Below are 26,260 nucleotides of genomic sequence, written 5' to 3' on the forward strand. Positions count from 1 at the left end.
TCTACTTGTTAGATAGCCGTTATTAGTCATTGTAAATTCACCATTCTCTAACTGCGTATAAAAGAAACAGCCGAGAGTGCTGTGGTGGCATAGGGGATAGCACGACCCACATTTAGAGGCCTTGAGTCCCCGAAAGCCAGTCGCAGGTTCGATTCCCGCACCCGGCGATATTTGCTGGGTTTGTCCCATTAAGGACAAACTCTTGTTAAGATAGAGACATGAGTAGGAAGACGCTCATCCAAGGCTGAACAGCTCTGGTGAGGATGAAAGGCGCACGGTAAGCTGTCTGATATCTGGAGGTAAACATTTCATGGTATTCATTGAACAATACCATGAAATGTTCTCCGGAAAAAAAAAAGGACATTTTTCAGTCAGGTTTCCCGAGGCTTTTGTGATGTTGCAACGTTTAAGCACTCTTAAATAATAAAAAAAAAGCCCTGTTAGATGACCAAATTTTATTATATTAAAACTTAAAGAAGGAATAGATTTCTTGTGTAATATCCACTTTGGAAAATCGTTCTAAAAACATTAATGAAGTTGCAGCTGAAAATAGGTGTATTGTCTCAAAATCTCAGTCACAAAACGCACAGGAATCAATATTTATTTTGAATTTCTTTTGCAGAAAGTCATTATAGGGAAAACTTTATACATAGTTATGAAATTAATATCTTGTTTTGTGGGAGTGGAATAGAAAAATATTTTCTTATTTAGAGATTATCTTGATTTTTAAACAATTGTTTTCTTCTCAGGGAAGAAAACTTATTAATCTCTTGTAACATGTTGTAGTCACAGCATTCATTTCTTTTAAAAAGAGCGTTTTAGTTCCATTAGTCTTTTTATTTTTCAACTGTAGCATCAGGCATTTAATTTTTTTTTATATATATGCCATATGTTTGTCCTTAACTTGATCTTTGTTGACACATTAGTTCCACTTTATACCAAGCTAACTTTTACCTGCCTAAAAGAGATGGTTTTATGAGTAAAAAAACATGTCTCTAATTAGTCAAATGGCAGACTGTTCATTTGAATATTAGTAGTACATTTTAATGTGTATTTTTTGCCATCTTGGAAATATGGCAAAGTTCACAGAGCAAGTTGTCTGTCGCAAAAAAATAGAATAAATCAGTTTTCAACAGTAAAGTATTGAAATAAATTTCGTTCCACTCTACCGAACATGCGTGATTATATAGAATCTTTGTATTCAACAAGTCATAGCAAAACACATATCTCCAACAAATATCTCCAACAATGACTTAGGAAAGCAAAAATACTATAATGACACCAACACCGCAGATGTAGTCCCGCTGACCAGGGTTAAATTGAATAAGTGTGAGCTGCTATTTCTACGGTGGGCCTGAGGTGCAAACCACTTCAGCAAATTGAAAGCACAATTACAAATTACAAAAGCACTACAACATTAACGAAGCACAATTACAAAAGCACTACAACATTAACGAAAGCACTACACCATTAACAAAACGGAAAGGGTATGTCCCAGTTGGAGACCTAACAAATTGCTGATTGGACAATAGGCAAGAATACGTATACGCAGAGTCCTATCACCGCCGTCTTGACAGTGGCAGTGGAGAAAACGTGCTGCGTGGACTAGTTTAAACGGTTTTACTGTACAAAGTGGACCCACTGCTTTTATGTTACGTTTTTTAATTATATGGACTATATTTAACTATATGGACCCCAAAAGAACTAAAACACAGAATTACACAAAATCGCTTCAATACTTTTACTGTACATTTAAAATAATCTGTTTTGTTGTACTTTTTAGTAGCACAAATGCCTAAACAGTGACCAGTACGCCATTTTAGATGTCAAAGTTACGACACAGAAGCGTACTGTCCCAATTCTCACATTTTTGCACGCTTGGAAAACTGTGCACACGAACCCTTATGTGCACTTGACTTCAGTCAATGGATTCATCCAGACTTCAGAGAGGGGCGTAGGGGCCACCACACCATAAAATTATATCTACACAGAAAAACAAGGGGCAGAGGTGGAACCTAGACCTCTGCTGCTCGGCCTAGTAATGTATTTTGTTTAAAAATGTGGAGCCCTTTAAAGGTACTTCATCATTCCTTCCAACAGTATGAGTTATGCCAAGAACCATTGTTACACAAGAGAAATAATCAACCAAAGTCTCTTACCTTTGAGCTAAATATGCATTTCATATAAAGTTTCTTTGTTTACTTTAGGTGTTTGACTGCCATTATCTGTCTGATGAAGTAAAGTATGTCCATAATGGCTGTCCCTTGTTAAAAGAAGATACCGTCAAGCTACGCCTGTATAGGTAACAGATTCAGCATAAAGGAATTAACATAAAATGTGTCCATAATGTTTAGGGGAACACAAACTTCTCCAAACAGATTCAGAAATGTTTGTAAGGTTTACATGGAAATGTGTTAAATTAATATTCTGCTGTTGTCTTTTTATGCTTTCTTGTTCCTGACCAGCTTCACAGAGACAAACACATACATGGAGTCGTTTACCCTCCTTGTGGACATCATAGCGCCTGAATGCAACATCATTAATATGGGTCCCAAATTCCTTCAGGTCTCTGAATTGTATGGCCTCTCCAATGCTATTGACGGCAATGTGGTTTCCTTCCACTATGAAAGAAAACCTAGTCTGGAATGCAACATCCACCTCAGTCCCCAGGAAGCCCACCTTCCTGCCCACGGCAAACTCGTCACTGGAGACCCAGAGAGAGCCATCAAGAGAGGCGACGAGCCAGAAAGTTTTATCTACCTACGTCAGCAACTAGGTGAACTTTGAAAGCCATTCCACAACTTTAAGAAAAGCCCCGACAAAGAAACAATCTGTCTCAGGAATGTGTAGTTTTTAGAAATGTGTGGTTCCAAACATTTGCTTTCTTAGTTTAGTGCTTCACAGCCCAGCCACAAAACTAATGACTAACTCATATTCTGATTTTTTACAAGACTGAATACTAAAATATTAACAACTAAAAAAAGCTAAAAATGAAACACAAAAAGGAAAAAAGAACTTCAATGAAATTAAAGTTCTCTGTGCGTGGGTATAGAGGATATTCAGTAGTCAATAGAGGGGGCTACTGATTGTAATGTGTGCTTATGTGTATAGAAAGTCACTACATGCTCTTTAAATTAGTTTAATAGGTTTAAAAGTTTTTTTGCTATTATTCACTAAAGCATGAAAGAGGGAAATCTGAAGCAAACATGTCCAGCAGACAGAGGAGATACTAAAGATGCAGAACTCCAGAGTTCTTGCTTTGGTACAGTGAACCCTCGTTTTTTAAGGGGGTTGGGTTCCAAAAAGAACCCGTGATAGGCGAAATCCGTGAAGTAGTTACCTTTATTTTTTTTTACAATTATTATACAGCATAATTATATACTAAACTTTGAAACCGAAGAACAAACTTGGTTTGTTCTTTTAACAAATACAGCGCTTTCTTACAAATAACTACAGTAAAATAACATATGCAGAAGTACACTAGGACAAATTGCGATTCCCTTATTTCACTGTTCCTCTGACTGACGCTGCGGCCTGACTCTGCTCTGTAGTGTCTTTTTCTTCTGAAGCCTGTGGTGCAGGTCTGTTTTTTCGAGAAAAGAACATGGTTATCGGTAGTTGTTGTTGCTTTTTTTTTTTCTGGGCAAAAATATTTGCCAAAATTTGCCGAGTTGCATTACGCATATTTAAAGACCGTAACTTTATTGGCCCATTATGGTATATAGAGAAGAAGCGCAGAGACTATTTAGCCAATCAGGACGCAGAACACAATGCACTGTGAAAAAAAACTGCACAAACAAATCCGCGAAGCAGCGAGGCCGTGAAAGGTGAACCGCCTTACAGCGAGGGTTCACTGTATACAGAAAGTAAACAAAGTTAGTAGCAGCAGTAGCTTTGTAAGTGACTTCATCTGGCATTGAAATACAGCTTCACAAATACAGAAGTTCTGAAACAATTACAGATTCTGCAGGGAGATAAACATACTTAGTAGCTCATCAGCTCATTCAGTTGCTTTATCTAGATGAGAGTCAAAATTATATCATGTCCAGATAGAGAACATGAAGTTGTTGACAGAAGTAGCCGAGCCAATACTCCTCTATAGGAAGTTGTCACAGCATGTAGCTTCTATAGAGGGAAAAAACAGAGAGAGAACTTAAAGTTGCTGCTAGCCAATTCATAAATGGAGAGGAGAAAAAATGGTATTTTTGTCCTCTTCCAGCCTGGGCCTATGCCACTATATCTACAGGGATAGCTCAGGATAAAGTAAGTCAGTCTAAATATAAGCTTTATGAAAATGGAAAGTTTTAAGCCTAGTCTTTGAATGTAGACAGTGTGTTTGACTCACCGACTAAAAATGGGAGCTAAAAATGGGTTCCACAAGAGAGGAGCCTGGGAACACGAGACACAGCTAGGATCAGTCAAGGGCAAGACACAGGACTAATTAAACCAAAACACAACACATGAACCTAAATCCTCACACATCATATGTTCTGCAGTAGAACTGCAATGCTTTGGACTTTCCATAATATGTCCCCTTAAGTTTTATTATAGATCCTGTTAATTTTTGGCAGTTGACATGAACTTGCTTCGATCTAAACCATTTGATTGTAGTTTTTCTTTGGGACTTTGTTCATCAGGAGATGACTTGCTGTAAAAGTAGAATGGGAGGCAGATCCTTTAGTTCCCTTGTGTATTTAATCCCCCCATATTCACCACAACCTGGGTCCAGGTGTGTCCATCCTCACCACCAAAATTCACCATTTTGTGACATGATGATTGACTTACAGTATAGACCAAAAGTTTGGACACACCGTTTAATTCAATGAGTTTCCTTTATTTTCATGACTATTGACATTGTAGATTCACACTGATGGCATCAAAACTATGAATAACACATGTGGAAATATGTACTAAACAAAAAAGTATAAAACAACTGAAAATACCCCTTATATTCTAGTTTCTTCAAAGTAGCAACCTTTTGCTGTGATTACTGCTTTGCACACACTCTGCATTTTCTTGATGAGCTTCAAGAGGTAGTCACCTGAAATGGTTTTCACTTCATAGGTGTGCCCTGTCAGGTTAATAAGTGGGATTTCTTGCCTTATAAATAGTCATGAAAATAAAAAAAAAACATTGAATTAGAAGGTGTGTCCAAACTTTTGGTCTGTACTGTACATGATTTACATGTGAAAAGCAAGGATTAAAGCCTAATATGTTCACTTTAAATGTTGAGCCTCATCCAAGCTGACTGACTTTGAGCTATTTTGCAAACAAGATGTGGTGTTGGATAAAACCTCTGGACATAAATAAATATATAGACATCATAAGGATGGGGGGCCAGCAGGGAAGGTGAGTTTAGAGTGGTTGTTTTATGGGTAACTTTTTTATGTCTCTATATTCAGATGATAAAGCCAGAGCAATGTGTGCATCTGAAGATTGCCTTAAGCACCTGAAGCTAGTGACAGTCAATAAAGTTCCATGTGATGACTTCCTCCTGATGGGCATAAAGTATCAACACATAGATCCACCCTCTCCAGATGTCGATTATATTGCAATCAGGCTGGACCTTAAGGACACCAGGAGTGGCAGCATATATCAGGTAATCTGGGAGCCCAACCTGACAGTGTTGGAAAGGATTTATAGCAACTCTAGTGTTTTTCATAAACATTTTAAATACATGAGAATCATTCACATTTATTTTCTTTGTTCGAAAGTTGTAAGAGGTCTAAACATGATGTTTCTGTAGTCTGAGCAGGGCTGGATTCCAGTCAGGATAGCTGGAGGAATGCCCAACCAGCCTCCCAAACCATCTTTCATGTCCATGTTTATCTTGGAGGTCGACCAGTTTATTCTCACTCCCCTCTCCATTGCAACACTGGATGCTGAAGATGAGGAAACTCCAAAACAACTTCTGGTTTTTAACATCACTAAGCACCCTGAGGAAGGCTTTATCACCCATCTATCTGATCACACTCGTCCAGTCTCCTCCTTTACATGGCTTGATCTAAATGACATGCTTATAGCATTTCAACCCCCAAATTCTTCACATACCCAACGAAGAAATTACGAGGTAGAACTGATTCTTATCATAATTCTTTGCATTACAACCTCCTGTTTTGTCATCAGAAACTTGCTTCTTTCCTTCCAGGTGGAAATTGAAGTTTATGATTTCTTCTTTGTGAATAGCTCACCAATAACTATCCACACATCTGTAAGGAATGCAGACACAGATGCGCCAAGAGTGTCTTGGAATATGGGTATGTTAGCATGTTCTGATTACTAGAATTCTTTTGAATCTTTTGGTTTGGCATTTGGTAGCATTGTAACCCTGTAAAAAGGTTGCTTTCCTTTCTCAATCTTTGAGTAGACAGAGCAGCAGTACAGCCATGTAGCAGATGAAGATGGGGATGTGTGATCTAAAGTACAACAGAAATAAGTCCATATCAATTTACAGAATAAATACTTATATAACACAAAGTGCCAAAACAGACTAACATATCAGTGTCAACACCCAACACAAGCGGAAACTCCCCCAAAAATTACTCTAATACAACAAACAAATAAAGAATTACTTACAATACTTACAATGCACATCAACAATAGAAACCGTAGGCATCAGCTGCACGCCTTTCCACTCGTGGGGATACGTTACTCTGCACTCTGCAGCCTCTAAAAGTGGTGAGAAAGTTCACCACTAGGTGGCAGAGTTTCTCCTCTAAGGCTCAAAACTATCTGCGTGTCAAGAAGTGCAGTGTAGAGGTGGTGAGGCAGACGCTGTAGACCCAGGATGCGATAAATAAATGATTTTAATGGTGAATGTCCAGATTAATACAGTCCAACATGGTCCAAAACAACGGGCAGCACGGCCGAACGGAAGCCGGGGCTCGACGCTGGTAGCAACCATTTACACAACGGACGAGATGACGGACTGGGTACACAGACGACAGACTAGAAGCCAAATGAGACGAGGACCCGACAAAGACACAGACACACAGGTGACACTAAATACACAGGAGGTAATCAGGGAACGAGACACACCTGGGAGTAATCGAGGGGAGACAGGACGATGAAGAGACTCAAGGACACAGAGAACTCAGAAATAAACACAGAAAAACACAGATCACGACACTGCGCCCAGCATAGTTTGGTATCTTGTATTAATGTCCGAAGGCAGTCTGAGCCTTTATAAAATAAACATTTAAAGCTTCAACAAATGTGATTCCACTCTGGATATAACAGCCGCCCCCAAATGTACAAGGTATATTTGTTCCAGGAAAAAAAGCAACAATCTAAGTCTCTGATGATGAACTGTGTCTGTTGGACTCCTGCACTGCAGGAAGAACAATCATCCTTGCCACTGTTCGGGTGTAGACTCTGTCCTTCACTTGAACATCTGCAGATCTAATGCGGCCATCAGCACTTGGATACACCTTCGTCCCTCGCCCGATTGCTCTGGCAAGTTGAGTACCCATGAGCATCACCACAGTATTCTCAACCAGGTCAACTTGGGTAGTTTGCCATTTTTGTCTGACTTGCAAATTGGGAAGACACTCCCTCATAAATCTGAACCAGAAATGGTCTGCAGTGACAGTGCCTGTGAGCGGCGCCAGTGGCTATCGTTCTGTATCTTATCGACAATTTGCCTCTCTGCCTTGCGATAGTCTTCAGCAGTCGAACTTGAATCCTTCCCGACTGCAGCTTGTAGGTTTTGAGCAGTGGACTATAAGCAGTTCATGCCAGTCTTTGTAGGTTTCATATTCTGGGTTTGGTAATGTGGTAGCTGTACCACAAAAGACTTATTTTTGTAGTTCTGAGGGTTCCTCTTCAAGTGGAATCATTGGTGTACTAGGCTAATGGACCTGGGTTTGGAATAGGAAAGAGGGGCCTTGATTCCATCTGTTTGGCTCAGACTACGCCTATAAGGTCTTACCCTGATGGATGTCATCAGCTGGGTTGTTGGCTGAATCTACATAATGTCAAGATTGTGTATCAGTTAGGTCTTGAACCTCTGCCACTCGGGTGCTCACAAATGCTTTGTAGTGACATGAGCCCGAAAGTATCCACCTTAACAATGTGGTGGAATCTGTTCACACGGTGGTAGTGTCGATCTTCAGGGTGAGCTCTGCATTTAAAAGTTTAGCTAACTGGGCTCCTGTTAGATCAGAGAGCTCCAACCAGGCTATGGACAGTTGTCGGCTAGGATTGGGCCAGGAGGAAGGATAGGTGGATTTGACCCTGGCTATCCTTGGTCCTGGGGTATGCAACTGACCCATAAACTTGTTCCGAGGCATCACAGAAGATATGTATTTCTCTGTTGGTGACTAAAGCCTCATCAACTGCTGGGGTTTAGTGTCTAGCTATGGTAATTTGGGGCAGTAAATGAAGTTCACCTTCCCATTGCTGCCACAATTGCTGTAGGTCGGGTAGCCAACAAATTAAAATTCCTACTTTAGTGTTACAGTAAATATTTACAATATGCAACTTGAAAATTCAAAGTTTAACAATCATATTCTGTGGAGCAGGTCTTACTCTGCTGGAGGGTCAGTCTCGTCCTATAATGTGGGACCAGTTGCAAATCGTGGATAATGACAACCTGAATATTGTTCGTGCCGTCATTGTGGATGGCCTCCAGCATGGACACCTAACTGTAAGAGGTACTAACACAGCAAAAACAAGGACACAATTACATTCTGCAGTATAAGATATATATACTGCTCACAAAATTAAAGGGAACACTAAAATTATACTGTTGAAATGTATTCACCGTTATCTGTTAATTTGATGTAAATTCCAGGTGGAAAGAGCTTCATGTTTACCATCAATGACATAAGAGCAGGTGTTGTCTGTTATCACCATGATGACAGTGACTCCACAAAGGACTTCATCATTTTCCGAATCACCGATGGCCACCATCAGACCCGACATAAGTTCCCCATTAAGATTCTTCCCAAAGATGACAGCCCTCCTTTCCTCATAACCAACATGCTGGTGGAGGTCTCAGAGGGCCAGACGACTCTGCTCAGAGGTTCCACCCTCAAGGCTTCAGACATGGACTCCAGTGATGACAATATCCTCTTTAACATTACTCGTCTCCCACAGGCAGGAGAGGTCATGAAAATCCCAGGACCAGGGCTGACAGGTCAGAAAAACTATTTTCTTTTCTGTTCTCATGACGTCCAATCTTATTAATGTCACATTTGTTTTGGTTTTAATTCAGGCTACCCTGTCAGCCACTTCCTCCAGAAGGATCTTTCACAGTCTATCATGTACTACAGACACCTTGGGAACGAGGTGATTGATGACTCATTTGAGGTTGTGCTGTCTGATTTCCACGATCCTCCTAACCTTTCAGAACCTCAAGTGAGTAACAGTAAGGCATCTTTGACACACTGGTACTGTGGTTATCTAGTGTCTAGATAAAATAAATTTTATATTACTGTGCAAGTTCTCAGTCTGTCAGGTTCATAGAAACATGACTTTCACAGACTTTCCACATTGATGGACAAATAAAACATTCTATTTTATCCATCCTTTGTCTAGATCTACTTGTCCTTGTAAGGTCATTGGGAAAGCGGTGGGGTACACTATGGACATGTTACCAGTCCATCACAGGACAGCACACAAGACAGCCATGCATCCATACATTCAGAACTAAGGGCTAAATGTTAAAGTATAGCACACGTTATCAATAGAATAGGATTGCTAATTTGTTAATGGCCATAAAGTACAATCCAGGCCAAATATGCTGGACTGTACTTTGGCTTATTCAGTGGTCTAGCAAATTGTAAAATGTAACTTTCTTCAGAATATTTCTGTTTTTAAACAATGTTACTGTATTAATTTACATTTTGTAGCTGACAAGGTGATGTCTACCTTTAGGTGGTAGTGGTGCACATAGAATCAGTTCCAGACCAACCACCGAAGGAGGTTCCTGGTTCCACTCGATATCTTGTGATCAAAGAAACACAAGTGGTCCATATAACACGGCAACAGCTTCATTTTGTAGACCAAGAGTCACCAGACAATGAGCTTACATATACAATAACAACTCCACCTTTCTATACTGATCATTACAGGTAAATATACTGTATGTTCACCTTCACAAATATATCAGCAGAAAGCATCCTGTGTGAAGTATTCATACGGGATTGTTCTCTTAATTAACAGTGGTCCAGATGCAGGGAGGTTATTCCTGGTCGACAGCGTACCCAAATTTACTAAAGACTCCAACACACCAGTTCTCAGACTCTTCACACAAGTAAATCATTATCTTCTTAGCAATTTTATCAGTGCATGTGCCATCTGCTTTTTTCTCTTGTACTCTTTCTAGCATGCAGTGAACTTCATGAAAGTGGCTTACATGCCTCCCATCATGGACATTGGCCCTTATCCTCGACATATCCAGTTTATTCTATCTTTGACAAACCATCTGGGCAAAACAATAACTGGGCTCTGTTTTAATATTACTCTACTGCCAGTGGACAATCAGCCGCCACAGGTGAAATTAACAGCTGTCTCATTCCTGTCTCAGCCCTATGTGGAAAAGTGGACTGAAGTAAATGTGGATAACTTCTGTTTCAGGTTGTTACCAAGCCTTTGACTGTGGATGAGGGAGGGGAACACTTCTTGGGCCCAGAACACTTGCAGCTGTCAGACGTTGACTCTGTACCAGAAGCCTTGCATGTGGAGCTTCAAAGGGAACCAGAACGGGGGCTTCTCTACCTTGGTGGTCATCCACTTACACTAGGACAGAACTTTACTCTGCAGGATCTGATAAGGCGTAAAGTTAGGTCAGACATCCTGCTTGATTCCAACATTCAATTTATTTGAAATTGTATAGGAGGTACTCGTTAAGGTAGCCGGGTCATTGCTCTTCCTACACAGTTTCGCTCTATTCTCATCTCCTTCAGTACTGAGATTTCTCCCATTGAGCTAAATTTCTCCAGTTGCATTTTAACTTGGCCAACCAGCCAACAGAAATGTGGTGAATGATGACATTTATTAGGCATGAAAATACATTTATACCGGCTACTACAACAGTAAACCTCCGGCATAATAATGGCAGGGTAATATATGATCTTCAGTTTATCTTAAAACTGCACATATCCTGACAGTGGACACTGAAATTCTGGAAACTCTGGACAGCCTTATACTATTATGCCAGCCAGACCCAGTGACCAATGAAGCAGTGAATGCCACCACCAGCTAGCACCGCACCTGGAGGAGACGGAGAAGCTGTGAAAGGAAGCGCAAGCGTGGCAGCCGGGAGGGACTAACAGCGAAGCTACAGTGTAACCCTTGGAGAACGCCGCTCCCATCTATCTTGCTCGCTATCGTTCGGTCTCTGGAGAACAAAATGAACTACTTAAAGCTGGATATAACATCAAATCGTGAGATGAGTAACTGCTGTGCCATAATTCTAACTGAGACATGGCTAAACTCCTCTATTTCCAATAACACTGTCAACATAGAGGGAATGACAATATTCCGTTTGGATAGGAGTAGAGCACTCAGTGGTAAAACCAGAGGGGGCAGTACTTGCATTTATACTAATAACAGCTGGTGCATTATTGCCAAGGTGGTCTCATCTCATGGCTCTCCAGACATCGAGTTTTTGACCAGGAAATGCAGACCCTTCTATATGCCTAAGGAATTTAGCATCATCATCACTGCTGTTTATATCCCTCCTAGTGCCAACATTAAGGAGGCTCTGTGTGCTCTACAGCTTCATCAGTGACTTGCAATATATACATCCAGAGGGTGTTTTCATTGTTGCTGGAGACTTCAATCAGGCCAATATGAAGACAGCTCTCCCTCATTTCCATCAGCATGTGAACTTTGCAACTAGAGGCTCAAAGTTGCAATATACTGTATGTAGGCTCTATCCAGCCTACATATTTGTGTAGGCTGGATAGAGCCTACACAAATATTAAGGCAGCATTCAAGGCAGCACCACGCCCCTACATTGGATCATCCGACTATCTTTCTGTAATGTTAATTCCTGCATATAGGCCCCTGCTCATCAGAGGAAAACCCATTGAGAAGCAGGTGACAGCCTGGCTTGCAGGATCTGTCAGCATTACAGAACTGTTTTGAATGCACAGACTGGGATGTATTCAGGGAAGCCGTAACTGCAAACAATCACACCTATGTTGAGGAGTATGCCAAATCAGTGTCTGCATACATCCTGAAGTGTATGGAGGACGTCTCTAAGACCAAGCTCATCACCACAAGGGCAAATCAAAAACCCTGGATGACAAATGTGGTGTGTAAGATGCTGAAGGCATGAAACTCTGTTTTCAAACGTGGGGACAGAGAGATGCTCAGGTCAGCCAGAGCCAACTTAAACCGCATCCTCAGAGTTGTAAAAAGTACATATGCTCAAAAAATTCAGGAATTTTTCAATAAATCAGCAAACACCAGGCACATGTGGCAAGGCATCAGGCAAACACAGGCTACAAGGCTGCTCCTTTGTCTTGTTAGGACAGTACAGACTTTCTTAACGCACTTAACAAGTACTTTAGTCGTTTTGAAGCCCTCAACAACACTCCTGTGAGAAAATCTACTCCTCAACCAGGTGAACAGATACTCAGATTGGAGACAGCTGATGTTCAGAGGACCTTGAGAAGTCTCAACATGGATAAAGTACCAGGTCCTGATAACTTACCAGTTCTTAAGAACTGTGCTGACCCGCTGGTTTACATCCTCACTGATATATTTAACATCTCTCTGAGCTGAGCTGTGCTGTCGTTCCATCCTGCTTCAAGACTGCCATCATCATTCCAGTGCCCAAAAAACCCACAATTTCATCACTGAATGACTACTGCCTGTTACACTCACTCCCATCATGATGAAGTTTTTTGAGAGGCTGGTGAAGGATTACATCATCTCAAAACTTTTCTCCTCCTTTGATTCACTCCAGTTTGCCTGCCGCTCCAACTGCTGCACAGAGGAAGCTGTTTCCACCACAGTGCACCTGAGCCTGAATCATCTGGAGGAGAAGAATACTCATGTGCGAATGCTGTTTCTGGACTTCAACTCAGCATTCAAAACAATCATCCCCCAGCACCTGCTGAGCAAAATAGCTTCCCTTGGTCTCAAAACCCCCCTGTGTAACTGGCTGCTGGATTTCCTCACAGACAACCCTCAGTTTGAGGGTTGGTAAAAATGCTTCAAGGGTCATCTCCCTCAGCACTCACTCCCCTCAGGGCTGCTTACTGAACCCACTGATCTTCACCCTGATGACCCATGACTGCCAAGCAAGGTTCAGTACGAACCATGTCCTTAAGTATGTGGACAATACAACAGTAGTGGGTGTCATCAAGGACAACAACAGACTCTCCTACAGAGATGAGGTGAAACATCTGGTGGACTGGTGTGTTACAAACCATCTAATCCTGAATGTCAACAAAACAAAAGAAATTGTTGTTGATTTCAGGAAAAATCAGCCAAGTCACACACCCCTCCTCATCAATGATGCCACAGTGGAACAGGTCAGGAACATCAAATTCCTGGGGATACAGGTCACTGACACTTTGACCTGGTCCCTCCAAACCTCTGACCTGGTGAAGAAAGCGCAGCAATGTCTGCACTTTTTATGTTGGATGAGAAGAGCAAACCTCCCCCTTCCCATCCTAAAGAATAAAGCTCTCCTTGAATATCATGTGAAGAAAATGATCAATTTTAAAAGATGGTCATATTTTAAAAATAGCTTTTTGTATTTACTCAGTTTATCTATGATTTGAAACATTTAACTGTGACAAAAAATAAAACAAGAAGATACCTGTAAACTTTTTCACAACCCTGTTGTGTGTAGGGTTACTGAAGCGTTAATAACCATGTTTTTTTCCCCAAAATTATCCAAGAAAACCTTTGGCATATGATAATTTAAACCATTACTCTGGTCATTTGCTCTTACAGGTACAATCATGATGGCTCAGAAACTACAGAAGACACCATAGTTCTCACTGCAACAGACGGCATTAATTTAGTCAGTTTTGTTCTGCCTGTAAAGGTAACTGCACAACCTCAGAAAATCTGTAATAAATGTGTAAATCCTACCTATTAATCTGGATACATTGCTGTCTGTAGGTAACGCCCATAAATGATGAGCTCCCAGTGATGGTTACTGGTTTGAAACCAGTTCTCAGGTGTCCAGAAGGAGAAGAAATAATTATCACTTCAGAGTACATCTTTGCCACTGATGCTGATAGTGACAACAGCAGCCTTGGGTTTCTGATTGCCCGGCAGCCTTACCATGGGGTGGTTCTGCGAAACGCTGTTGTTGTAGATCGCTTTGTCCAATCAGACATCACAGCAGGCCTCATCTCTTACAGATACACAGGTAAACAAACACCTGAGAACTCACCAAGCTCACAGGATATAAGTAAGTGACCAGTGCACTGAACCCCATTGAAAACCCCATGACTATTCCACTGAATATTGATTTCTAATCTCTTAATAGTGTTAATGTTGTTATTAACATTATTTGAAGTCTGAAGAACTGCATCTTTTTTGTTATTTTTACCATTTCTCATTTTTTGCAAATAAATACAAAGTTTTTGCTCGGAATTTCAGAGACATGTCAGTAGTGTATAGAATAAAAGAACAATGTTTATTTTACTTAAACATGTACCTACAAAAAGTAAGATCACTTGTCAATAACCTGGCAAAACATTTGCATGAATACTGATATATGAAAGAATAAATCTAATTATTTAATATTATATAAATTTAAAATATTAAAAACAGTTTCAGACATTTTTTTTACACCCAGCATCTGATCTCATTACAATCATCAACTTCAGGGGGGTTTAAAGGGTTTGGTGTGGCAGGTCTATGGAGCTAACACAGTCTCAATATTCACAAATGCACAGAACGAGATTCACAAATGCACAAGACAATTCACCTGTGCACAGGATGATTCATGTATGCACAAAACAATGCATACATTCAAACAGTCCATACAGTAAATGGACAGCACATCTGGGGTTCAGTCTTAAAAGTGTTTTTTTTCTGATTCTTTTAGGGTTGGAGATTGGAGTATCTCCTCTACATGACACCATCACATTTGTCATTTCTGATGGAGAAATAAAAACATCAGCTTTATGCTGCGGTGGGGAAACTCCCACCAGGAACAAAGGCATCTCCCAGCCATGGGACAGTCTTCCTGTCTATGACCTCCACATCACAGTGTTTCCTGTTGACAATCAGCCTCCTTCATTGGCAATAGGTGGGCTGAAAACCTCATGTATAAAGTGTGCGGACGCATAAAAAATGTACGGGGCTATATGCATAAGTCGGCATGTACAAAAAGGGAACATGGCATGAAAGTTTGCGTAAATATTATATGCACATTTTTTACCTGCCTTGAAAATGTGTGGCAGTCACTCAAACTTTTTTGGGGGGCAATAACAAACTAGAAGGCGCCAAAACTCACCTAAATACACTGAGTCAATCAATGTAATTTAGACCAAGAAGCATCGAACCTGCTGGTTATTCATAATTTTAAACGTAAACGATGAAACTGAACAACATTAATTCTCAGACAATAACACACTCACACAAAATAAATAAAAAGGATGTGAAAACCTCACTTGAATGTAAATAGTAAATCTCTTCAGTTTTTGTTACACAAAGATGGAACACATTTGTCTGTGCACCAAAGCACATGAAATGCATGTTGTCTGATGAATAATTTCATTCTCACTGAAAGAGAAAATGGTGTCGGATTAGCAGATTAACTCCAAACAGGTTTGATTATTTTTAAGGTGCTCAAGGTGTATAGACAATCACACATATATCTGTGTGTACATTCCCCAATCACTGCACAGGACTCTCTAGCATGCTGTGTTTTTTTTTTTTAAATCCTGGCTGAACACTCTGCTGTTCAAACAAGCATTTGCACTTGGATCTCCTTATTTTTTTCTTTGTCTATTTGGAATTTTTTCTTTATGATTTATTTTTATTTTTTGTGAAGTGATCTTCTGTGCCCTTAAAGCACCTTTAAAAGTTATATATACATATATATATAAAGTATAAATACTTATACTTCTTCAAGCCATGGTTCAAGCCAGGCAGTCTTCCGGGTATTTATACTAATTAACATATGTATTTATGGGTGGTGACAGGGCGGACCAGCAGCTGTTCTCTGTTTACTGCAAATTGGAATTTATAAAGAAAAGGTGCGCAGGTATGTGCGTACGCATGGCTTTATACATCCATCCATCCATCCATTTTCTGTATACCCTTGTCCCTAGTGGGGTCGGGAGGGGTGCTGGTGTCTATCTCCAGGTAACGTTCCGGGCGAGAGGCGGGGTACACCCTGGACAGGTCGCCAGTCTGTCGCAGGGCTTCATACATCTGAAGTTTTTTTGTACGCTGCACTTTTCTAAATGTGTCCGTATGCCAATTTTTAGTGTGAAAATTTCTTACTCTTTTATACATGAAGCCCCATGTTTTTGTGCATGGGATTTGAGTTTTTAGGGGGCTTGTGTTTGCTATTGTATGAAACAGTAAATTTGTAAGCAACATATTTATTACATGGAGTAGAATGACATGAACTGTTTTTTGGTGGTCCCAGGTGACATTTTTACAGTAGATGAAGGTGGGACTTCCCTTATAACTGCTGCTCATTTGAAGGCCTCTGACATGGACACAGTCCTAGACAAGCTTGTTGTCAGGCTGATTTCTCCTCCCAAGTTTGGTTACATAGAAAATGTCCTCCCTAGTCCTGGCTTTGAGAAAAGCAACAGAGGCATAAGCATAGGTAAGCATCAGAATACCAACTGTTAATTGGAATACAGGGAAAATAAGCAGTTTCATTTGTTTGGTGTTGCCTCCTTTTCTCCAGCTTCCTTTCTCTACAAGGACATCACAGAGGGTCATATAAACTATGTACAGTCCAGACACCAGCAGATGGAGCCCACAGCTGACCAGCTCATGCTTTGTGTCTCAGATGGCAAGCATAATTCTGCTAACATCCCTTTCTATATCATAATTAACCCAACAAATGATGAAATCCCAGAATTTATGGCACACAACATCACAGTAAGTTCACACCCAAACATGTCCTTCTTCATCCCATTAGAGCTTGTTTACAGAATGTGGATAGAATAAATTGACTGTTTGATTTGTTGTGTCCTAAGGTACAAGAGGGAGAAATGAAGCACCTGGACTCATCAGTGTTCCATGCAATGGACCTGGACATCCCCAAGAATGCCTTGCTTTTCTCTGTGGTCACAACTCCTCGCCATGGCAGCATCATCTGTCACAGGACTGGAAACCCAATCTCTAAGAGACAGGAACCCAACCTATGGTCTCCTGTGGTTGACTTTACTATGACAGATATTAAAAATGGTACATTTTATATAAATTATGTATAATGATAAGTTATAAATATAAATTATAATAGCAACTGTCATGTATAGTGTAGCTGTCCATTTCTAAAGCACAAGTCACCCCGTGCCTTCTGCAGAGAATGGTTGCACTTAATTCTGAGATTTTTAAAGAGCTGCCACCATTTCTAAATCCTGGATTTTCAAACAGACAGATCGAAACACTTTAACAGAGCAGCTTACTATTTTAAGTGTAGCCTTCCTGTTATCAACTAAAAGTCTTGTTCTTTCTCTCTTTCTTTCTTTCTGTCATATTAATTTTGTGTTCCAATCTTATGCCAGGTTTGGATCTAGTGTATCTGCATGACGACAGTGAAACCATGAAAGACAGTTTTATAATTCAGCTGACTGATGGCAAACATAAGCTCCAAAGACAGGTGATGGTTGAAGTGGTGCCAGTGAATGACGAAGAGCCTCATATGATCAGGTTTGATAATCATATTGTCTAGAGTTCTTGTTTAAAGTCAGTGTCCATTTGATTTTTGAGAGGAAAATGACACTGTGGGCCGCAGGAACAATGGACTGGAGGTGGAACCAGGAGAAGCCAAAGTTATATCCAGTATTACATTGTTTGCAAAGGACAAAGATACACCCTCCACAGAAATCATGTACATTTTTGAACGTGTTCCAACACAAGGAATACTTCAACTTCAGGTTAGTGCAGTGATGGAACATTTTAAACATGTATTGCCAATGTTTTGTAACATGTAACACAGATGTTCAGAAATAGAGGTTCTAAAAGTGGTATTTGTATCTACTGTTTTAGAAGAATAAAACAATATTCTTCTAATATTTAAATCATTCATTTGATTTTCAGGTGTGTTTCTCAAACACACCTGAAAATCAAATGTGTGTGTACAGGTGTGTTTCTCAAACACACCTGAAAATCAAATGAATGACTTCTTACAAATACTCTCCAGAGCTGAAGGACTAAATGCTAGTGAGGGAATTCAAACATTTGTTTATATTGGAGAAGGACTAACAGTGACTACTACAATGTCCAGCATCTGTTAGCCTGCAGTGTGCTTTTTTGTGTTCTGTTTTTCAAAAAAAAGTCCCCTGGTTTTCCAAAAAAACAGAACACAAGAGAGTGCATTTATTTTGCTGTTAAAAGAAGAAATTTGTAATAACCTAAGAATCATTTATAACCTAAAAATCTCTAACACAAATCACAAATTTGCGTTGGGAGTTTAAAAAACCCTACATGATTCATTGATTGCCTTTGTATCTACCCTGTTAAATAAACATGTAAACACTGTATACTTTTTGAATTGTATATTTATTGACAGACTGTTTAATAAGTCCTGCACTGCTGGTAAGAGATCAACTGAAGGGCCCTTGATTCTCACTACTTAGGACCCCTCTTATTCAATATTTATATGCTCCCACTAGCTCAGGTTATAACAAGAAATAATATTAGCTACCATAACTATGCAGAAGACATACAGCTCTACATTATGATGTCACCAGGTGAGTCAGAGCCCATCCAATCACTGAACAGATGCTTAGAACAGATAAATGTGTGGATGTGCCAAAACTTTCTCCAGTTGAACAGAAACAAAACTGAAGTCATTATTTTTGGACCTAAAAAGGAACAATCTAGAGTGATAGATCTAGAGTCAATGCACAGCTTCAGTTATTGCAACTAAAAACCAGCGATCAGGTCCAAAACCTGGGAGTAGTGATGGACTCTGACCTGAACCTCCAGAGCCACATAAAGACAGTTACAAAGTTGGCCTTCTATCACCTGAAGAACATTTCCAGGATTAAAGGACTAATGTCTCAGCCAGATCTAGAGAAACTCATCCATGCCTTCATCTTCAGTCGTATTGATTATTGCAACAGCGTCTTCACAGGTCTGTCCAACAAATCAATTAAACAGCTGCAGCTGATCCAGAATGCTGCTGCTGGCGTTCTCACTAAAACCAGGAAGATAGAGCACATAACACCAGTTTTAAAGTCCCTACACTGGCTCCCTGTAGCTCAAGGAATAGACTTTAAAATACTGTTGTTAGTTTACAAATCACCGAACTGCTTAGCACCACAATACATTAAAGATCTGCTGTTGTTGTATCAACCTTCCAGACCTCTCAGGTTCTGGTCTGCTCTGCATCCCCAGAACCAGAACCAAATGAGGTGAAGCAGCTTTCAGCATCTATGCACCACAAATTTGGAACAAACTTCCAGAAAACTGTAAAACAACTGAAACACTGACTTCCTTTAAATCTCGACTAAAAACCCACCTGTTTAGGATTGTATTTGAAATGTAATCAATTGCAAATTTATTGATAGAACTTTACTTAATGCTGTGTTTTGATTGCTGATTCTATCTTGCATTGTGTTTCTGTGTTTGCTATGATGTAAAGCACTTTGAAATGCCTTACTGCTAAAATGTGCAATAAAATTTGATTGATTGATTATGTCTGTTTTAGGAAGCCAATAAGTGGGTGACACTTACACCTGGGAGGAGATGTACCCAGGACATGGTGGACATGAACCTGCTACGTTACAAACACACTGGCCATCATGCTATTAAAACACAGGACTTCTTTGTTTTCTACGTGATGGATGGAAAGAATCAATCACCACCACAGCACTTTCACATTTTTGTCAAAGAGCTGGAGAAAGGTGAGGGAATTTAGGGTTGAGATGAAATTCTTTTCTATTGATATTCCTCTGGTTTTCAGTATACATGAGCATCGCAGCTACAATAATGTTTAAGAAGTCAACCTAGAAGGAAATGTGATAATAGGATATATTTTATGGTATGCAGTTTATTTATTCAATTGGATAGGCAGAAGAGCTATGCAGACCAGAGTCATATTAACTATTGTCAAATGGTCACAGTCATGAATAAACTGGAAAGATTCTGTGATGCAGTAAACCTCCTTTCTATGGAGGAATTTTCCTGCCATAATCCAAGAGCACACATTTTCAGTCTGAAAATAGTACTTCATGTCTTTTGTTGAAAACTTTTAACAGTTTTGCTTACATTTTCATTTTGAAAGCAGGACTTCATGTCTTTCTTCTCAAAACTTGTAACACTTGAACTCAAAACTTTTTCTCACGCTCAGGCTGCATTCACACTGCAGCCTGAAGTGACCCAATTCCAAATTTTTTGTCAAATCTGATTTTTTGCGGGGGCCGTTCACACTGCCAAACATATGCGACCCTTATATGTTCTCCAGTGTGAACGGGCAACGATCTGAAAGTGTCCCTCATGCGCAGTAGAGTTTGATGCAGTTAAGAGGTTTATTCCATTTGGATTTAAAAATAAGGGAAATTTCCCGCTGTGTGCCATCCCACCAGCCTGACCGAGGCCCAGTAACCCTTACATTTTAAGACAGGTTTACAAGAAATCTAAAATAACTACCTGTCAAACACTTACAAACTACAATTAGGTGCTCAGAATCTGGAAGACCTACCTCTGTTGACACTGAAATGCTATAAGGATTCCTATGTAATTCCTTTAATTCCGCCTAAATAAAAACACAGAAGGGATTTGAAGCACATCTACTTAGATACAACAAATCTATTAACCATATCTATATGTTATAATCACTTTGAGTGAAGTTGCATTTCACTGGCAAGAAACAGGTCTTAATCACTTTTTGGCAGAAGAAAACCACCTATATTTGGTATTCTTTGGCAGCTTTTCAGTATGACAAAGAATGCATTCTGCTATACAGTGCATGTACAGTGCATAAGACTACCTGTACTTTAATTTTCTGAATTAAAAAAAATTAATAGAACTCCACAGTAAAAAAGTAGTGTTGGTGCTTAGGTGAAAGTGTGTGTGTGTGTGTGTGGGGGGGGGGGGGGGGGGATGTAGCAGACCCCCCCCTCAAATGAAGGATTTTGGCTTTACTGATGAACAGTGAGGTTTATTGGGAGTAAACCCTGAGTTTCACCGTAAGAGCTGTATGCACAAACACACACACACACCCAAAAAGACAGTGCAAGCCAGTGTTTCCCAACACTGGTCCTCAAGGCACACTGTTCTACATGTTTTAGAGGTTTCCCTGTTCTAATGTGCCTGATTCAACTGATTGCAGTTCAATAAACGCCTGTTAATCAGTCATCAATTGAAATCAGCTGGACTGAAGCAAGGAATTACCTAAAACATGTAGAGCAGTGTGCCTAGAGGACCAGAGTTGGGAAATACTGGTGTAAGCTACAAAAACACGCTCTTACAACCGTAACGTATCAACCAAAACATAACATTCACTACTAAAAATATCAACTCTAATTCAAAACTATGCTCTAGTGTTTCTATACAATAAAACAAATGTACAATTCCAACCAATCAATAAAAGAAATATACTTATTTAAAAAATAAACATACCTTGTGCCTCTATCAAGGGGGCCGCTAATAAGATACATTTTACAACCTTGTTGCAACTTGTTTTCTGTTCCTTTTCCGTCATTAAGTTCTACAATATAAACAGCAGAAGTTCTCTTATCAAAAATAAAAGCATTAAATCAAACACCGGAAGTCCATTATATATTATACAAAATAAAATTACGTAAATGCAATAAGTGCCAAAAAGGGAATACAACAAATGAGGAGCTTAATTTGGGGTTATTTATTTGGGATGTTGACCAGGGCCTGCTTGCTCCTGGGCTCCTGGTTTATCTGAGGGATCCTTGGGTTTTGGTGGGTGGCCATCATGTGTGGCTGGCCAGAGTTCTTCCCAAACTCTCATATCTTAAGGGTGGTTGAAGCTTTTTTTTGGCAGTGATCTCTGGGGAGTTCAAAGCCCCAGTCAGTGCTCCATGGAAAAGGACGGGGCCAGTTGGGGAGTTGGTCCTCAGGATAGGTTTGCCAATACTTACCATGCCATATGACCTAAAACAGGCAACACTACACAGCAGTAGGATCTTTGGCTCTATATGCTCTATATCAGGGGTGGCCAACCAGACAAAGACCAAGAGCCACATTTTTTACCAAGTTACCGCAAAGAGCCACATCATATGCATGGGCACACATGAACATCAACCCATCCCTTCCTCATACTCATACTTTTGCTCAGCCAGATTTATTGTAAATTTCACACACTATTTTAACACTACAAAGACCACAGGCCAGACATTTTCAACAATGAACACTGTGCACTTTCTCATGCAAACAAACTCTGTTTAACCAAATAAACAAAAATAATAGAACAATTTACAATACATTTTTCCTTTTATTATGTGCATTGCATGTGTTATTTAATGGGACTTCTGGCATTCCTTGTCTTGAACAATCCTGTTCAGATCTGGCTTGTACTCCGTTGTTGTCACTCGAAGCAATTCTTTGACATGGATGTCGGCCAGAACAGACCGATGCTTCGATTTCACATGTTTCAGGGTAGAAAACACAGACTCGCAGACATATGTTGACCCAAACATTGACAGTATCTTAAGTGCAGCTCGTTTGACATTGGGATATTTTTCCATTGGCACATGTTTCCAGAACTCAATGGTCCCTTCCTTTAAAGCAGGTTTCAGTTGGTCCTCCTCACGAAGATCAATCATCTCCAACTCAGCCGCACACTTATCTATGACTAGCAGGGCTTTCAAACAGTCTGTCTCAGCATTAAATGGGTCGACAAGGAATGTAATCTGTGGCCTTTTCAGTTGTAGATCACGGAACCGGGCCACAAAGCTTTGGTGCAGGTTTTCAACCAGTGTTGCATATCTGGCTCTTTGCTTGTTCAGGGTGGCGCTGGTGACCTGCCCGCTGGCTTTTAGTAGAGTGAGAAAATGTGTTAAATTTCCCTTTTGAATGTGCGCCTTGAACAAATTCAGTTTGTTGACAAATGCAAACACACTTTGCACCAGGTCAGGCAGCCCGCGCAATGTTCCAAGCCAGTTGATATGATGCAAGCGTTACAGTCTCTGAGTGCTTTGTAAATTTTTGGAAAAACTTTGCCTGCTTTTCTGTCTGACTTTTCAAGGTAACCAACTTGTGCTTGCGAAGTTTAGTCCCTTTTGGAAATTCCTGGTCGATGTTAGCATGGAGTGAGCTGAAGTGGCGCTGAAGGTTTGAAGCCTTAAAATGCGACAAGGACACCTGACATATAAGGCAGAATGGCTTTCCACTACGTTCAACAAAAAAATATAAATTCTCCCACTCTGTCAAAAACGTCCTGTGTTCATCTTCATATTTTCGTTTTCCTGTGCATTTTTTCCCAGCCATTTTGAGCGCGAAAGGTTTACTCAAATGATTTTACTCTTACTGAAAAACTGCGCACATGCGCATTTGACGAAAATACCGTATTGCACTCAAGCAAAGCGAAACTTGGATATTATAGCGACCCTACAGTATGTGCTAAATGTTACTGGATGTTACGCTGTTTAGAGATTAAAATTAGAGTGTATGATTTCCCATTGTCCGCGAACGCATCAGGATGGATGAGAGAGCGAGGGGCCAGGGGAGTGAGAGTGAGGGGTCAGCGGAGGTTTGTGTGAGAGCAGATGGCAAACGACTGGAAAGAGTAAGGCTGCAAGAGAAACAAAGACTGTTTTTTGTTTGTGTTGTTTTTGCGTGGTTACGGCCAACAGTAATGGCGTGCTGTGTTGTCAATAATTGACAGTTCATTTGATTACTTTTCGTCATTATTGCACGTCTGGCAAAATGCGACTATATGAACGTAAGAGCCGCATGGAACCGGTCAAGGAGCCGCATGCGGCTCTCGAGCCGCGGGTTGGCCATCCCTGCTCTATATGGCCTGATCCTGCACATCAATTTTACTGTGTTATAGACACACAGGGAATGAGGGTTGACTCTAAAGCAGTGGTTCTTAACCTTTTTTGAGGTACCGAACCCATCAGTTTCATATGCGCATTCACCGAACCCTTCTTTAGTGATAAATAAAATAATATTTTTTTCCAAATTCAAGACATACAATATAGACCAAAAGTTTGGACACACCGTTTAATTCAATGAGTTTCCTTTATTTTCATGACTATTGACATTGTAGATTCACACTGAAGGCATCAAAACTATGAATAACACATGTGGAAATATGTACTAAACAAAAAAGTGTAAAACAACTGAAAATACCCCTTATATTCTAGTTTCTTCAAAGTAGCAACATTTTGCTGTGATTACTGCTTTGCACACACTCTGCATTTTCTTGATGAGCTCAAGAGGTCGTCACCTGAAATGGTTTTCACTTCATAGGTGTGTCCTGTCAGGTTAATAAGTGGGATTTCTTGCCTTATAAATAGTCATGAAAATAAAGAAAACCCATTGAATTAGAAGGTGTGTCCAAACTTTTGGTCTGTACTGTAGGTATATGTTTTTTTGCTGGTGCACAAAATGAGCCGTGCATGAACATCATCTTTGCTCAAAGAACAAAACCATGAACTCACAGCAAGTTACAGTATTACTTTATTCTGGCCCCCCAAAAAATATTTCGGCCCCATAAAAGAATTTCAGCCCCCAAAAATATTTTATTATTATTTTACTAATTAAAAATAAATTTGGATTTTTTTCAAAAAATTATTTTTTTTAATAACTTAAATTTTTTTTATTTTAAATTTAATTTGTTTTTTGTCGTTTTGAATCCACAAAATACTTTTTTGGGGCCAGAATAAAGTTTTGCACAAATGACATCTCTGCAAATCAGTGTGACTCCTGCTGTTGTTTTTGGGAGACCAGTTCAGAGAGGCGTGGCTTCACCTTGGCAAGTGCTTCTTCAGAGCAAAGTCTGTTCATTTACTTCTTTTTTGCTCGACATATTTAGTATGGATTAAAATATTAAGAAAGAAACCACTCGACGTACAACTACGACAACCGTTGAATACTGCGTGCACTAAATTCCCCGCAGTCCTGATTGGCCGAGCAATGTAACATGATCCTCTGCAGCAAGTGATGGCCAAGCAGGGCGTGTCATCACGACTTTACACAAGTGTGTCTTTACCTCCGCGGCAGAGGCTCCGCCGAACCCCTGAGACCGACTCATCGAACCCCTGGGGTTCAATCAAACCCAGGTTAAGAACCACTGCTCTAAAGTAAGCAACAAATGGAGCTTCAATATCCCATTACACACAATTTTAATGCACTTTAGAAATACACAACCTAATTTATAGAAACATCTACCGGCAAAGGTTTCGTCCACCTGGGGTGAAACCTAACGCCTGGGACACAATAATGAAGGCACAGACAGCAACAAAGATTTAATATTTTTCAACTTTTTTGTTTTCCGTTGCTGACCCACATGTGCATGTCAATATGTACTAGCTTAAAATTGGCGGTGTGTGATTGTCACCTCATAGGAAATGAATGGTAGCAGTGAATGGTAAATGGTAGCAAATGAATGGTAGCAATGTCTTGTGTTGAATTTTTGTGGAACCACAGTAGGTATGATTAATAGGACTACATTTTGTACACAGACATGCTTTAATTATAACTAATATTTCTTATGCTTGTGATTTCAGAAAACATTGCCATCTTTGTGAAACCAGTAAATGTCAGTTTTGGTGAGCGTGTTGTTCTCACCACTGACGTTCTGCTAGCCACAGATGGTACAGACAAGCCAGAGGAGCTTCTATATGTTATCACCAACCCACCTGCTCATGGGCACATAGAGTACATCAAACATCCAGGAGTGATCATCTCCACCTTCAGCCAAATGGACATTGCAGCAAACCTTGTTGCTTACATCCATGACAACCAAGCCAGCAAAGCAACAGAAAGCGTTCAGTGAGTGTGAATACCTATAAGCTTTTTAAACATACTATGAGAGCTAGTAATATGTAAAAGGCACAACATTTCTCAACAAAGGAGCCTATTCAGTAGTTGACTGTGTGTGACTTTGGAGAAATGCAAGCTGTTTTATGAGCAATTCATTAAAAAACCTAGACACACCAGA

General features: G+C 40.0%; 1 protein-coding gene across 7 annotated transcripts in view; it reads left to right on the forward strand.

The window, feature by feature from the left end:
• The window catches only part of frem1 (FRAS1 related extracellular matrix 1), a 74,461-nt gene that overhangs the window by 17,831 nt on the left and 30,370 nt on the right, over positions 1 to 26,260 (forward strand). For 6 of the 7 annotated variants that reach the window (XM_023346849.1, XM_023346853.1, XM_023346855.1 and 3 more), the window contains 22 exons: positions 2,208 to 2,302; positions 2,466 to 2,776; positions 5,403 to 5,599; positions 5,747 to 6,070; positions 6,149 to 6,257; positions 8,523 to 8,654; positions 8,795 to 9,139; positions 9,218 to 9,360; positions 9,880 to 10,076; positions 10,168 to 10,258; positions 10,331 to 10,498; positions 10,582 to 10,790; positions 13,921 to 14,014; positions 14,092 to 14,344; positions 15,029 to 15,232; positions 16,583 to 16,768; positions 16,853 to 17,049; positions 17,148 to 17,358; positions 17,679 to 17,823; positions 17,909 to 18,050; positions 19,829 to 20,024; positions 25,827 to 26,091. In XM_023346849.1, the coding sequence (XP_023202617.1) occupies positions 2,208 to 2,302; positions 2,466 to 2,776; positions 5,403 to 5,599; positions 5,747 to 6,070; positions 6,149 to 6,257; positions 8,523 to 8,654; positions 8,795 to 9,139; positions 9,218 to 9,360; positions 9,880 to 10,076; positions 10,168 to 10,258; positions 10,331 to 10,498; positions 10,582 to 10,790; positions 13,921 to 14,014; positions 14,092 to 14,344; positions 15,029 to 15,232; positions 16,583 to 16,768; positions 16,853 to 17,049; positions 17,148 to 17,358; positions 17,679 to 17,823; positions 17,909 to 18,050; positions 19,829 to 20,024; positions 25,827 to 26,091 (4,214 nt within the window). The remainder of the gene's footprint in view (positions 1 to 2,207; positions 2,303 to 2,465; positions 2,777 to 5,402; positions 5,600 to 5,746; positions 6,071 to 6,148; positions 6,258 to 8,522; positions 8,655 to 8,794; positions 9,140 to 9,217; positions 9,361 to 9,879; positions 10,077 to 10,167; positions 10,259 to 10,330; positions 10,499 to 10,581; positions 10,791 to 13,920; positions 14,015 to 14,091; positions 14,345 to 15,028; positions 15,233 to 16,582; positions 16,769 to 16,852; positions 17,050 to 17,147; positions 17,359 to 17,678; positions 17,824 to 17,908; positions 18,051 to 19,828; positions 20,025 to 25,826; positions 26,092 to 26,260) is intronic. The other variant, XM_023346852.1, reaches the window with a different exon arrangement.

This window comes from Xiphophorus maculatus, chromosome 14 (assembly GCF_002775205.1).
Source record: "Xiphophorus maculatus strain JP 163 A chromosome 14, X_maculatus-5.0-male, whole genome shotgun sequence".
In the NCBI taxonomy this organism is placed as follows: Eukaryota; Metazoa; Chordata; class Actinopteri; order Cyprinodontiformes; family Poeciliidae; genus Xiphophorus; species Xiphophorus maculatus.